Below are 15,000 nucleotides of genomic sequence, written 5' to 3' on the forward strand. Positions count from 1 at the left end.
GATCTCCGCCCAGGGACCTCATCAGGACGTTACCCACAATGCACAGAGTGAGATACTCAACACACAGACACAGAGTAAAGCTCCCTCTACACTGTCCCCCATCAAACACTCCCAGGGACAGGGACAGCACGGGGTTAGATACAGCGTAAAGCTCTCTCTACACTGTCCCCCATCAAACACCCCCCAGGGACAGGGACAGCACGGGGTTAGATACAGAGTAAAGCTCCCTCTACACTGTCCCCCATCAAACACACCCAGGGACAGGGACAGCACGGGGTTAGATACAGAGTAAAGCTCCCTCTACACTGTCCCCCATCAAACACTCCCAGGGACAGGGACAGCACGGGGTTAGATACAGAGTAAAGCTCCCTCTACACTGTCCCCCATCAAACACTCCCAGGACAGGGACAGGGACAGCACACGGTTAGACCCAGAGTAAAGCTCCCTCTACGCTGTCCCCCATCAAACACTCCCAGGGACAGGGACAGCACGGGGTTAGATACAGAGTAAAGCTCTCTCTACACTGTCCCCCCCATCAAACACTCCCAGGGACAGGGACAGCACGGGGTTAGATACAGAGTAAAGCTCTCTCTACACTGTCCCCCCATCAAACACTCCCAGGGACAGGGACAGCACGGGGTTAGTTACAGAGTAAAGCTCCCTCTACACTGTCCCCCCATCAAACACTCCCAGGGACAGGGACAGGGACAGCACGGGGTTAGATACAGAGTAAAGTTCCCTCTACACTGTCCCCCCATCAAACACTCCCAGGGACAGGGATGGGGTGAATATTCTGAGCAACTCTGACGCTGGTCTCTCTCTCCCTCTCTCTCTCCCTGTATCTTTCCCTCTCTCTATCTCTACCCCTCCATCACTTCCTTTCTCGCTCCCTCTCTGTCTCCCTCACTCTCTCTCCCTCGCTCTCTCTCCTTCGCTCTCTCTCTCCCACACACCCTCTTTCTCTCCCTCTCCCTCCCTGTCTCCCGCTCTCCCTCTCACTCTCTCTCCCCTTCCCTCTCTCTCCCCCTCCCTCTCTCTCTCTCTCCCTCTCCCTTCCTCTCTCCCCCTCTCTCTGTCTCTCCCCCTCCCTCTCTCTCCCCCTCCTTCTCTCTCCCTCCCTCTCTCTCCCTCTCGCTCTCCCTCCCTCTCTCCCTCCCTCACTCTCTCTCCCTCCCTCTCCCCCTCCCTCTCTCTCCCCTCCCTCTCTCCCTCTCTCTCTCTCACTCTCTCCCCTTCTCTCTCTCTCTCCCTCCCTCTCTCTCTCCCTCCCTCCAACCCTCTTTCTCCCTCACTCTCTCTCCCTCCCTCCCTCTCTCTCCCTCTCTTTCGCCCTCCCTCTCTCTCTCCCTCTCTCTCTCTCCCCCTCTCTTCTCCCTCCCTCTCTCTTCCCTCCCTTCCTCTCTCTCTCTCCCTCCCACTCTCTCCTTCCCTTTCTCTCTCTCCCCCTCCCTCTCTCTCTCCCCCTCACTCTCTCTCTCCCCCCCTCTCCCTCTCTCTCTCCCTCTCTCTCCCCTTCCCTCTCTCTCCCCTCCCTCTCTCTCTCTCCCTCTCTCTCTACCTCCCTCTCTCTCCCTCTCTCCCTCTCTCTCCCTCCCTCTCTCCCTCCCTCATTCCCTCTCTCTCTCTCTCCCTCTCTCCCTCCCTCTCTCTCTCCCTCCCACCCTCTTTCTCCCTCACTCTCTCTCCCTCCCTCTCTCTCTCACTCACTCCCTCTCCCTCTCCCTCTTTCTCCCTCCCCCTCTCTCTCTCCCTCCCTCTCTCTCCCCCCTCCCTCCCTCTCTCCCTCTCCCTCCCTCTCTCTCCCTCACTCTCTCCCTCCCACTCTCGCTCCCCCCTCTCTCCCTCCCTCTCTCTCCCTCTCTCTCTCTCCCTCCCTCTCTTTCTCCCTCCCTCTCTCTCTCCCTCCCTCTCTTTCTCCCTCCCTCTCTCTCCCTCCCTCCCTCGCGCTCTCCCTCTCTCTCTCCCTCTTTCCCTCGCTCTCCCTCTCCCCCTCCCTCTCTCTCTCTCCCCCTCCCTCTCTCCCTCCCTCCCGCTCTCTCCCCCTCCCTCTCTCTCTCTCCCTCCCTCTCCCTCTCTCTCTCCCTTTCCCTCTCTCTCTCTCCCTCCCTCCCTCTCTCCCCCTCCATCTCTCCCCCTCCCTCTCTCCCTCTATCTTTCCCTCTCTCTATCTCTACCCCTCCCTCACTCCCTCTCTCGCTCCCCTCTCTGTCTCCCTCCCTCTCTCTCCCTCTCTTGCTCCCTCTCTCTCTCCCTCCCTCCCTCCCTCTCTCTGTCCCTCCCTCTCTCTGTCCCTCCCTCTCTCTCCCCCCTCCCTCTCTCTCTTCCTCTCTCCTCCTCCATCTCTCTCCCTCTCTCTCTCTCCCTCTCCCTTCCTCTCTCCCCCTCTCTCTGTCTCTCCCCCTCCCTCTCTCTCCCCCTCCCTCTCTCCCTCTCACTCCCTCCCTCTCTTTCCCCCTCTCTCTCTCTTGCTCTCAATCTCCCCCTCCCTCTCTCTCTCCCTCTTTCTCTCCCTCCCTCTCTCCCCCTCTCTCTCGCCCTCTCCCTCCCTCCCTCAGGGTTCCCGGTCAGACAGACGTTTCGGAAACAGCCAGAGAACCGGACTGGGATCGAGGGAGAGGGAGCCCTCCTGGAGTGTGAGGTGGAGTCTGCCTCCGGACAGATCCAGTGGGTTCGGGATGGATTACTGCTCGGACCCGGTCAGAGTCTGCCAGGATTTCCCCGGTACACGGTCTCAGGGAACACCTCAGCAGGTACCGACTGGGGGAGGGAGGGAGGGAGGGTCAGGGGTCAGCGTGAGGGGGTCAGGGGCCAGTGTGAGGAGAGGGACAGTGTGAGAGGGGTGAGCGGTCAGTGGGGTCAGGGGTCAGTGCGAGGGGTGTCAGAGTTCAGTGTGAGGTTAGGGTCAGTGTGATGGTGGGGTCAGGGGTCAGGGTGAGGCTAGGGTCAGTGTGAGGGGGGTCAAGGAACAGTGTGAGGTTAGGGTCAGTGTGAGGGTGGGGTCAGGGATCAGTGTGAGGTTAGGGTCAGTGTGAGGGGAGTCAGGGGTCAGTGTGAGGTGAGGGTCAGTGTGAGGGGAGTCAGGGGTCAGGATGAGGTGAGGGTCAGTGTGAGTGGGGTCGGGGGTCAGTGTGAAGTTAGGGTCAGTTAGAGGGTGTTAGGTGTCAGTGTGGGGTTAGGGTCAGTGTGAGTTGGGTCAGGGGTCACTGTGAGGTTAGGGTCAGTGTGAGGGTGGGGTCAGGGATCAGTGTGAGGTTAGGGTCAGTGTGGGGGAGTCAGGGGTCAGTGTGAGGTGAGGGTCAGTGTGAGGGGGTCAGGGGTCAGTGTGAGGTGAGGGTCAGTGTGAGGGGAGTCAGGGGTCAGGATGAGGTGAGGGTCAGTGTGAGGGGGGTCGGGGTCAGTGTGAGGTGAGGGTCAGTGTGAGGGGGTCAGGGGTCAGTGTGAGGTTAGGAACAGTGTGAGGGGGTCAGGGGTGAGTGTGAGGTTAGGGTCAGTATGAGGTAGTCAGAGGTCAGTGTGAGGGGGTCAAGGGTCAGTGTGAGGTTCAGGTCAGTGTGAGGGGGGTCAGAGGTCAGTGTGAGGTTAGGGTCAGTGTGAGGGAGGGTCAGGGGTCAGTGTGAGGTTAGGGTCAGTGTGAGGGGAGTCAGGGGTCAGTGTCAGGTTAGGGTCAGAGTGAGGTGGGTCAGGCGTCAGTGTGAGGTTATGGTCAGTGTGAGGGGAGTCAGGGGTCAGTGTGAGGTTAAGGTCAGTGTGAGGGGGGTCAGGGGTCAGTGTGAGGTTAGGGTCAGTGTGAGGGGGGTCAGGGGTCAGTGTGAGGTTAGGGTCAGTGTGAGAGAGTCAGGGGTCAGTGTGAAGTTAGGGTCAGAGTGAGGTGGGTCAGGGGTCAGTGTGAGGTGAGGGTCAGTGTGAGGGTGGGGTCAGGGGTCAGAGTGAGGTTAGGGTCAGTGTGGCGGGGGTCAAGGTCAGTGTGAGGTGAGGGTCAGTGTGAGGGGAGTCAGGGGTCAGTGTGATGTTAGGGTCAGAGTGTGGTGGGTCAGGGGTCAGTGTGAGGTTAGGGTCAGTGTGAGTGGAGTCAGGGGTCAGTGTCAGGTTAGGGTCAGAGTGAGGTGGGTCAGGGGTCAGTCTGAGGTTAGGGTCAGTGTGAGGGGAGTCAGGGGTCAGTGTGAGGTTAGGGTCAGTGTGAGGGGGGTCAAGGGTCCATGTGAGGTTAGGGTCAGTGTCAGGGTGGGTTCAAGGGTCAATCCCAGTCCCACTGATAAATCCCAGTCCCACTGATAAATCCCAGTCCCTCTGATCAATCCCAGTCCCACTGATCAATCCCAGTCCCTCCGATCAATCCCAGTCCCTCCGATCAATCCCAGTCCCACTGATCAATCCCAGTCCCTCTGATCAATCCCAGTCCCACTGATCAATCCCAGTCCCTCTGATCAATCCCAGTCCCAGTGATCAATCCCAGTCCCTCTGAACAATCCCAGTCCCTCTGATCAATCCCAGTCCCACTGATCAATCCCAGTCCCACTGATCAATCCCAGTCCCTCTGATCAATCCCAGTCCCACTGATCAATCCCAGTCCCTCTGATCAATCCCAGTCCCAGTGATCAATCCCAGTCCCTCTGATCAATCCCAGTCCCACTGATCAATCCCAGTCTCACTGATCAATCCCAGTCCCACTGATCAATCCCAGTCCCACTGATCAATCCCAGTCCTACTGATCAATCCCAGTCCCTCTGATAAATCCCAGTCCCACTGATCAATCCCAGTCCCTCTGATCAATCCCAGTCCCACTGATCAATCCCAGTCCCTCTGATCAATCCCAGTCCCACTGAAAAATCCCAGTCCCACTGATCAATCCCAGTCCCTCTGATCAATCCCAGTCCCACTGAAAAATCCCAGTCCCTCTGATCAATCCCAGTCCCACTGATCAATCCCAGTCCCTCTGATCAATCCCAGTCCCTCTGATAAATCCCAGTCTCACTGATCAATCCCAGCCCCTCTGATCAATCCCAGTCCCACTGATAAATCCCAGTCCCAGTGATCAATCCCAGTCCCACTGATCAATCCCAGTCCCTCTGATCAATCCCAGTCCCACTGATAAATCCCAGTCCCACTGATCAATCCCAGTCCCACTGATCAATCCCAGTCCCTCCGATCAATCCCAGTCCCACTGATAAATCCCAGTCCCACTGATCAATCCCTGTCCCAGTGATCAATCCCAGTCCCACTGATCAATCCCAGTCCCTCTGATCAATCCCAGTCCCATTGATCAATCCCAGTCCCTCTGATCAATCCCAGTTCCACTGATCAATCCCAGTCCCTCTGATCAATCCCAGTCCCTCTGATCAATCCCAGTCCGAGTGATCAATCCCAGTCCCTCTGATAAATCCCAGTCCCTCTGATAAATCCCAGTCCCACTGATCAATCCCAGTCCCACTGATAAATCCCAGTCCCACTGATCAATCCCAGTCCCACTGATCAATCCCAGTCCCTCTGATCAATCCCAGTCCCAGTGATCAATCCCAGTCCCACTGATCAATCCCAGTCTCACTGATCAATCCCAGTCCCACTGATCAATCCCAGTCCCTCTGATCAATCCCAGTCCCAATGATCAATCCCAGTCCTACTGATCAATCCCAGTCCCAGTGATCAATCCCAGTCCCACTGATCAATCCCAGTCCCTCTGATCAATCCCAGTCCCTCTGATCAATCCCAGTCCCACTGATCAATCCCAGTCCCTCTGATAAATCCCAGTCCCACTGATCAATCCCAGTCCCTCTGATCAATCCCAGTCCCACTGATCAATCCCAGTCCCTCTGATCAATCCCAGTCCCACTGAAAAATCCCAGTCCCACTGATCAATCCCAGTCCCTCTGATCAATCCCAGTCCCACTGATCAATCCCAGTCCCTCTGATCAATCCCAGTCCCACTGATCAATCCCAGTCCCTCTGATCAATCCCAGTCCCACTGATCAATCCCAGTCCCTCTGATCAATCCCAGTCCCTCTGATAAATCCCAGTCTCACTGATCAATCCCAGCCCCACTGATCAATCCCAGTCCCACTGATAAATCCCAGTCCCAGTGATCAATCCCAGTCCCACTGATCAATCCCAGTCCCTCTGATCAATCCCAGTCCCACTGATAAATCCCAGTCCCACTGATCAATCCCAGTCCCACTGATCAATCCCAGTCCCTCCGATCAATCCCAGTCCCACTGATCAATCCCTGTCCCAGTGATCAATCCCAGTCCCACTGATCAATCCCAGTCCCTCTGATCAATCCCAGTCCCATTGATCAATCCCAGTCCCTCTGATCAATCCCAGTTCCACCGATCAATCCCAGTCCCTCTGATCAATCCCAGTCCCTCTGATCAATCCCAGTCCGAGTGATCAATCCCAGTCCCTCTGATAAATCCCAGTCCCTCTGATAAATCCCAGTCCCACTGATCAATCCCAGTCCCACTGATAAATCCCAGTCCCACTGATCAATCCCAGTCCCACTGATCAATCCCAGTCCCTCTGATCAATCCCAGTCCCAATGATCAATCCCAGTCCCTCCGATCAATCCCAGTCCCTCTGATCAATCCCAGTCCCACTGATCAATCCCAGTCCCACTGATAAATCCCAGTCCCACTGATCAATCCCAATCCCTCTGATCAATCCCAGTCCCACTGATAAATCCCAGTCCCACTGATCAATCCCAGTCCCTCTGATCAATCCCAGTCCCACTGATCAATCCCAGTCCCTCTGATCAATCCCAGTCCCTCTGATCAATCCCAGTGCCTCCGATCAATCCCAGTCCCACTGATAAATCCCAGTCCCACTGATCAATCCCAGTCCCACTGATCAATCCCAGTCCCTCTGATCAATCCCAGTCCCACTGATCAATCCCAGTCCCTCTGATCAATCCCAGTCCCAGTGATCAATCCCAGTCCCTCTGATCAATCCCAGTCCCACTGATCAATCCCAGTCCCAGTGATCAATCCCAGTCCCTCTGATCAATCCCAGTCCCACTGATCAATCCCAGTCTCACTGATCAATCCCAGTCCCAGTGATCAATCCCAGTCCCTCTGATCAATCCCAGTCCCACTGATCAATCCCAGTCCCTCTGATCAATCCCAGTCCCACTGATCAATCCCAGTCCCTCTGATCAATCCCAGTCCCACTGATCCATCCCAGTCCCTCTGATCAATCCCAGTCGCACTGATCAATCCCAGTCCCACTGATCAATCCCAGTCCCAGTGATCAATCCCAGTCCCTCTGATCAATCCCAGTCCCTCCGATCAATCCCAGTCCCTCTGATCAATCCCAGTCCCACTGATCAATCCCAGTCCCTCTGATCAATCCCAGTCCCACTGATCAATCCCAGTCCCACTGATCAATCCCAGTCCCTCTGATCAATCCCAGTCCCAGTGATCAATCCCAGTCCCTCTGATCAATCACAGTCCCACTGATCAATCCCAGTCCGAGTGATCAATCCCAGTCCCTCTGATCAATCCCAGTCCCACTGATAAATCCCAGTCCCACTGATCAATCCCAGTCCCTCTGATCAATCCCAGTCCCACTGATCAATCCCAGTCCCTCTGATCAATCCCAGTGCCTCCGATCAATCCCAGTCCCACTGATCAATCCCAGTCCCACTGATCAATCCCAGTCCCTCTGATCAATCCCAGTCCCAGTGATCAATCCCAGTCCCTCTGATCAATCCCAGTCCCACTGATCAATCCCAGTCCGAGTGATCAATCCCAGTCTCACTGATCAATCCCAGTCCCAGTGATCAATCCCAGTCCCTCTGATCAATCCCAGTCTCGCTGATCAATCCCAGTCTCACTGATCAATCCCAGTCCCAGTGATCAATCCCAGTCCCTCTGATCAATCCCAGTCCCACTGATCAATCCCAGTCCCTCTGATCAATCCCAGTCCCATTGATCAATCCCAGTCCCTCTGATCAATCCCAGTTCCACTGATCCATCCCAGTCCCTCTGATCAATCCCAGTCCCACTGATCAATCCCAGTCCCAGTGATCAATCCCAGTCCCTCTGATCAATCCCAGTCCCTCCGATCAATCCCAGTCCCTCTGATCAATCCCAGTCCCACTGATCAATCCCAGTCCCTCTGATCAATCCCATTCCCTCTGATCAATCCCAGTCCCTCTGATCAATCCCAGTCCCAGTGATCAATCCCAGTCCCTCTGATCAATCCCAGTCCCACTGATCAATCCCAGTCCGAGTGATCAATCCCAGTCCCTCTGATCAATCCCAGTCCCAGTGATCAATCCCAGTCCCACTGATCAATCCCAGTCCCTCTGATCAATCCCAGTCCCACTGATCAATCCCAGTCTCACTGATCAATCCCAGTCCCTCTGATCAATCCCAGTCCGAGTGATCAATCCCAGTCCCAGTGATCAATCCCAGTCCCTCTGATCAATCCCAGTCCCACTGATCAATCCCAGTCCCTCTGATCAGTCCCAGTCTCACTGATCCATCCCAGTCCCTCTGATCAATCCCAGTCCCACTGATCAATCCCAGTCCCAGTGATCAATCCCAGTCCCTCTGATCAATCCCTGTCCCAGTGATCAATCCCAGTCCCTCTGATCAATCCCAGTCCCACTGATCAATCCCAGTCCCTCTGATCAATCCCAGTCCCACTGATCAATCCCAGTCCGAGTGATCAATCCCAGTCCCTCTGATCAATCCCAGTCCCAGTGATCAATCCCAGTCCCACTGATCAATCCCAGTCCCTCTGATCAATCCCAGTCCCACTGATCAATCCCAGTCTCACTGATCAATCCCAGTCCCTCTGATCAATCCCAGTCCGAGTGATCAATCCCAGTCCCAGTGATCAATCCCAGTCCCTCTGATCAATCCCAGTCCCACTGATCAATCCCAGTCCCTCTGATCAGTCCCAGTCTCACTGATCCATCCCAGTCCCACTGATCAATCCCAGTCCCATTGATCAATCCCAGTCCCAGTGATCAATCCCAGTCCCTCTGATCAATCCCAGTCCCACTGATCAATCACAGTCCCACTGATCAATCCCAGTCCCTCTGATCAATCCCAGTCCCAGTGATCAATCCCAGTCCCTCTGATCAATCCCACTCCCAGTGATCAATCCCAGTCCCACTGATCAATCCCAGTCCCTCTGATCAATCCCAGTCCCAGTGATCAATCCCAGTCCCTCTGATCAATCCCAGTCCCACTGATCAATCCCAGTCCCTCTGATCAATCCCAGTCCCACTGATCAATCCCAGTCCCAGTGATCAATCCCAGTCCCATTGATCAATCCCAGTCCCTCTGATCAATCCCAGTCCCAGTGATCAATCCCAGTCCCAGTGATCAATCCCAGTCCCTCTGATCAATCCCAGTCCCAGTGATCAATCCCAGTCTCACTGATCAATCCCAGTCCCTCTGATCAATCCCAGTCCCTCTGATCAATCCCAGTCCCAGTGATCAATCCCAGTCTCACTGATCAATCCCAGTCCCACTGATCAATCCCAGTCCCACTGATCAATCCTAGTCTCACTGATCAATCCCAGTCCCTCTAATCAATCCCAGTCCCAGTGATCAATCCCAGTCCCTCTGATCAATCCCAGTCCCAGTGATCAATCCCAGTCCCTCTGATCAATCCCAGTCCCACTGATCAATCCCATTCCCTCTGATCAATCCCAGTTCCAGTGATCAATCCCAGTCCCTCTGATCAATCCCAGTCCCAGTGATCAATCCCAGTCCCTCTGATCAATCCCAGTCCCACTGATCAATCCCAGTCCCAGTGATCAATCCCAGTCCCACTGATCAATCCCAGTCCCACTGATCAATCCCAGTCCCTCTGATCAATCCCAGTCCCAGTGATCAATCCCAGTCCCTCTGATCAATCCCAGTCCCACTGATCAATCCCAGTCTCACTGATCAATCCCAGTCCCTCTGATCAATCCCAGTCCCAGTGATCAATCCCAGTCTCACTGATCAATCCCAGTCCCACTGATCAATCCCAGTCCCTCTGATCAATCCCTGTCCCACTGATCAATCCCAGTCCCAGTGATCAATCCCAGTCTCACTGATCAATCCCAGTCCCTCTGATCAATCCCAGTCCCAGTAATCAATCCCAGTCCCAGTGATCAATCCGAGTCTCACTGATCAATCCCAGTCCCTCTGATCAATCCCAGTCCCACTGATCAATCCCAGTCCCTCTGATCAATCCCAGTCCCACTGATCAATCCCAGTCCCTCTGATCAATCCCAGTCTCACTGATCAATCCCAGTCCCTCTGATCAATCCCAGTCCCACTGATCAATCCCAGTCCCTCTGATCAATCCCAGTCCCACTGATCAATCCCAGTCCCTCTGATCAATCCCAGTCTCACTGATCAATCCCAGTCCCTCTGATCAATCCCAGTCTTACTGATCAATCCCAGTCCCTTTGATCAATCCCAGTCCCAGTAATCAATCCCAGTCCCACTGATCAATCCCAGTCCCTCTGATCAATCCCAGTCTCACTGATCAATCCCAGTCCCTCTGATCAATCCCAGTCCCAGTAATCAATCCCAGTCCCACTGATCAATCCCAGTACCTCTGATCAATCCCAGTCCCACTGATCAATCCCAGTCTCACTGATCAATCCCAGTCCCACTGATCAATCCCAGTCCCTCTGATCAATCCCAGTCTTACTGATCAATCCCAGTCCCTTTGATCAATCCCAGTCCCAGTAATCAATCCCAGTCCCACTGATCAATCCCAGTCCCACTGATCAATCCCAGTCTCACTGATCAATCCCAGTCCCACTGATCAATCCCAGGCCCAGTGATCAATCCCAGTCCCACTGATCAATCCCAGTCTCACTGATCAATCCCAGTCCCACTGATCAATCCCAGTCCCACTGATCAATCCTCACTAAATGGTTGGTGTTTGTTGCCCGTGACTGGGATGAGGCCACTCGGCCCGTTGGGGGACAGGGACAGGAGCAGGTTGTGCCGTTGGGAACGATGGGTTGAAGTCTCTGTTATCCCGGAATGTTGTCTCTGTGTGTCTGACCCACCCTCACTGAGAGCTCTCTGCCCTCGGGGGGGATGGGGAAGGGGGGTAGGTGGGTGTCTGCTGTCCCCAGGAGGAGACGCTGCTCTCTAACCTGTTCGGCCTGGCACTGCCCAGGGGTGTTCAACCTCCAGATCCAGCCAGTCCAACTGGAGGACGACGCTTCATTCCAATGCCAAGGGGCAGGATCCGAGTGGGACAGAGGAATCATCTCCCGCACCGCCTGGCTCAGTGTCCTCGGTAATGACCGCGTCACGGAGCGACCCGGAATACTGCCCACCCCGCAACTGACCCTGACAGATGTGCAGGAGGCAGTGTGGGGCTGCGCTGGACAGGCTCAGAGGTCACACAGCACCAGGGTATAGTCCAACATTCGTGGTGAAGGGCCCCATCGATTGCCCTGCTCCTCGGAGGCTGCCTGACCTGCTGTGTGTTTCCAGCACTGCCCCTGATCGCCTCTGATCTGGGGCATTGACGGTTCCTCACTTGTCTCCGGGGTTTACTTGGAAGCTCCCTGTAGCGTTGCACCTTCACCAGGTTCACACCAGGTCCCCGCGCTCTGACACTGAGAGCTTCCACATAAACCCCACACCCTGGGGGGCTTTCAACATGGGACCTGACAGGGTCGCAGAGTCACACAGCACAGAAACAGGCCCGTCGGCCCAGCGCCGCCATGCTGACCCAGATATCACAGGGTCACAGAGTCGTACAGCACAGAAACAGGCCCTTCGGCCCAGCGCCGCCATGCTGACCCAGATATCACAGAGTCACAGAGTCACACAGCACAGAAACAGGCCCTTCGGCCCAGCGCGGCCATGCTGACCCAGATATCACAGAGTCACAGAGTCGCACAGCACAGAAACAGGCCCTTCGGCCCAGCGTGGCCATGCTGACCCAGATATCACAGGGTCGCAGTGTCACACAGCACAGAAACAGGCCCTTCGGCCCAGCGTGGCCATGCTGACCCAGATATCACAGAGTCGCAGAGTCACACAGCACAGAAACAGGCCCTTCGGCCCAGCGCGGCCATGCTGACCCAGATATCACAGAGTCGCAGAGTCACACAGCACAGAAACAGGCCCTTCGGCCCAGCGCGGCCATGCTGACCCAGATATCACAGGGTCGCAGAGTCACACAGCACAGAAACAGGCCCGTCGGCCCAGCGCCGCCATGCTGACCCAGATATCACAGAGTCGCAGAGTCACACAGCACAGAAACAGGCCCTTCGGCCCAGCGCGGCCATGCTGACCCAGATATCACAGAGTCGCAGTGTCACACAGCACAGAAACAGACCCTTCGGCCCAGCGCGGCCATGCTGACCCAGATATCCCAACCCAATCTAGTCCCACCTGCCAGCACCCGGCCCATGTCCCTCCAAACCCTTCCTATTCATATACCCATCCAAATGCCTCTTAAATGCTGTCATTGTACCAGCCTCCACCACATCCTCTGGCAGCTCATTCCATACACGTACCACCCTCTGGGTGAAAAGGTTGCCCCTTAGGTCTCTTTTATATCTTTCCCCTCTCACCCTAAACCTATGCCCCTCTCGTTCTGGACTCCCTGACCCCAGGGAAAAGACTTTGTCTATTTACCCTATCCATGCCCCTCATAATTTTGTAAACCTCTATAAGGTCACCCCTCAGCCTCCGACGCTCCAGGGAAAACAGCCCCAGCCTGTTCAGCCTCTCCCTGTAGCTCAGATCCTCCAACCCTGGCAACATCCTTGTAAATCTTTTCTGAACCCTTTCAAGTTTCACAACATCTTTCCGATAGGAAGGAGACCAGAATTGCACACAATATTCCAAAAGTGGCCTAACCAATGTCCTGTACAGCCGCAACATGACCTCCCAACTCCTGTACTCAATACTCTGACCAATAAAGGAAAGCATACCAAACGCCTTCTTCACTATCCTATCTACCTGCAACTCCACTTTCAAGGAGCTATGAACCTGCACTCCAAGGTCTCTTTGTTCAGCAACACTCCCGAGGACCTTACCATTAAGTGTATAAGTCCTGCTAAGATTTGCTTTCCCAAAATGCAGCACCTCGCATTTATCTGAATTAAACTCCATCTGCCACTTCTCAGCCCATTGGCCCATCTGGTCCAGATCCTGTTGTAATCTGAGGTAACCCTCTTCACTGTCCACTACACCTCCAATTTTGGGGTCATCTGCAAACTTACTAACTGTACCTCTTATGCTCACATCCAAATCATTTATGTAAATGACAAAAAGTAGAGGACCCAGCACCGATCCTTGTGGCACTCCACTGGTCACAGGCCTCCTCCCTGGGGAACATCCCAGAGTCGGAAACATTCCATCGGGATCCCAGACCAGAGTTGTGCCACCACCCCGCGGAGGGGAGAGCAACTCCCACTGTATCCCTGCTCTGGGAAATCCCACAGATCCCAGGAGGGAGGGAATGGGGGTGTCCTGGGGATTCAGGGACCAGACAGAAACCTCCCAGAGCCTCGGGCTGTCTCTGGGGAATTGGGATTGGACTGTGCCACCCAGGGAGGCGGGGGATATACCAGTGCAGTCACCGTAATTCGCAATCCCAGTGAGGGATGGCGGGACACAGGGCAGGGGGCAAATCGTTCCATCAGGGAGGGCCAGCACTCAGGTAAAGGGATGAATGGCCTCCCTTCTCGCAGAGGGCTGTGAGTCTGGGGAAGGCCTCACCACAGGGAGCTGGGACGGACGGGGTGTTTAAGGCTGAGATTGATGCTGGATCCGTTGGGGAATCGGGTGGGAAAAGGGAGGTGGGGAATGTCGGGTCAGCCCGTACTGAGGGGCCGAATAGACAGCTCCTGTTGCTGTTTATGGTCTGCAGGAGTCTGTGGGAGCTGTGGGGATCGTGCCTTGGAGTCTGTGGGAGCTGTGGGGATCGTGCCTTGGTGCCTGTGGGAGCTGTGGGGATCGTGCCTTGGAGTCTGTGGGAGCTGTGGGGATCGTGCCTTGGAGTCTGTGGGAGCTGTGGGGACTCGTGCCTTGGAGTCTGTGGGAGCTGTGGGGATTGTGCCTTGGAGTCTGTGGGTGCAGTGGGGATTGTGCCTTGGAGTCTGTGGGAGCTGTGGGGACTCGTGCCTTGGAGTCTGTGGGAGCTGTGGGGATTGTGCCTTGGAGTCTGTGGGAGCTGTGGGGATTGTGCCTTGGCGTCTGTGGGAGCTGTGGGGACTCGTGCCTTGGAGTCTGTGGGAGCTGTGGGGATGCCTTGGAGTCTGTGGGAGCTGTGGGGATGCCTTGGAGTCTGTGGGAGCTGTGGGGACTCGTGCCTTGGAGTCTGTGGGAGCTGTGGGGATTGTGCCTTGGAGTCTGTGGGAGCTGTGGGGACTCGTGCCTTGGAGTCTGTGTGAGCTGTGGGGATTGTGCCTTGGTGTCTGTGGGAGCTGTGGGGATTGTGCCTTGGAGTCTGTGGGAGCTGTGGGGATCGTGCCTTGGTGTCTGTGAGAGCTGTGGGGATTGTGCCTTGGAGTCTGTGGGAGCTGTGGGGATTGTGCCTTGGTGTCTGTGGGAGCTGTGGGGATTGTGCCTTGGAGTCTGTGGGAGCTGTGGGGATCGTGCCTTGGTGTCTGTGGGAGCTGTGGGGATTGTGCCTTGGAGTCTGTGGGAGCTGTGGGATTCGTGCCTTGGAGTCTGTGGGAGTTGTGGGGATTGTGCCTTGGAGTCTGTGGGAGCTGTGGGATTCGTGCCTTGGAGTCTGTGGGAGTTGTGGGGATCGTGCCTTGGAGTCTGTGGGAGCTGTGGGGACTCGTGCCTGGGAGTCTCTGGGTGTCTGCGGGAGTCTGCGGGAGACGCTGTTGGAGGAGGGTGGTGATGGCTGCGCCTGTCTCTGACCCACAGTCCCACCCAAAGTCCGGCTGGAATTCCCGGAGAATGGAGAGGGAGCTCGGAGCTGGGCGGCCGGTCGGGAATACACCGTCACATGCTCAGCAACGGACTCCAAACCAGCCTCCAGCATCACCTTCACCAGGGGTAAGGC

General features: G+C 55.7%; 1 protein-coding gene across 1 annotated transcript in view; it reads left to right on the plus strand.

The window, feature by feature from the left end:
* Positions 1–4: 4 nt before the first annotated feature.
* nphs1 (NPHS1 adhesion molecule, nephrin) overlaps positions 5–15,000 on the plus strand; it is a gene marked incomplete at its 5' end in the record, with an annotated part of 175,783 nt that continues 160,787 nt past the window's right edge. Inside the window, 4 exons of the mRNA XM_087980827.1 lie at positions 5–47; positions 2,556–2,750; positions 11,134–11,256; positions 14,862–14,993. Coding sequence (XP_087836953.1) covers positions 5–47; positions 2,556–2,750; positions 11,134–11,256; positions 14,862–14,993 — 493 coding nt within the window. The remainder of the gene's footprint in view (positions 48–2,555; positions 2,751–11,133; positions 11,257–14,861; positions 14,994–15,000) is intronic.

The sequence above is a fragment of the Chiloscyllium plagiosum genome, unplaced genomic scaffold (genome assembly GCF_037043375.1).
Source record: "Chiloscyllium plagiosum isolate Xiang-an unplaced genomic scaffold, Cpla_swu_hap1 HiC_scaffold_38, whole genome shotgun sequence".
NCBI classification, from domain to species: Eukaryota; Metazoa; Chordata; class Chondrichthyes; order Orectolobiformes; family Hemiscylliidae; genus Chiloscyllium; species Chiloscyllium plagiosum.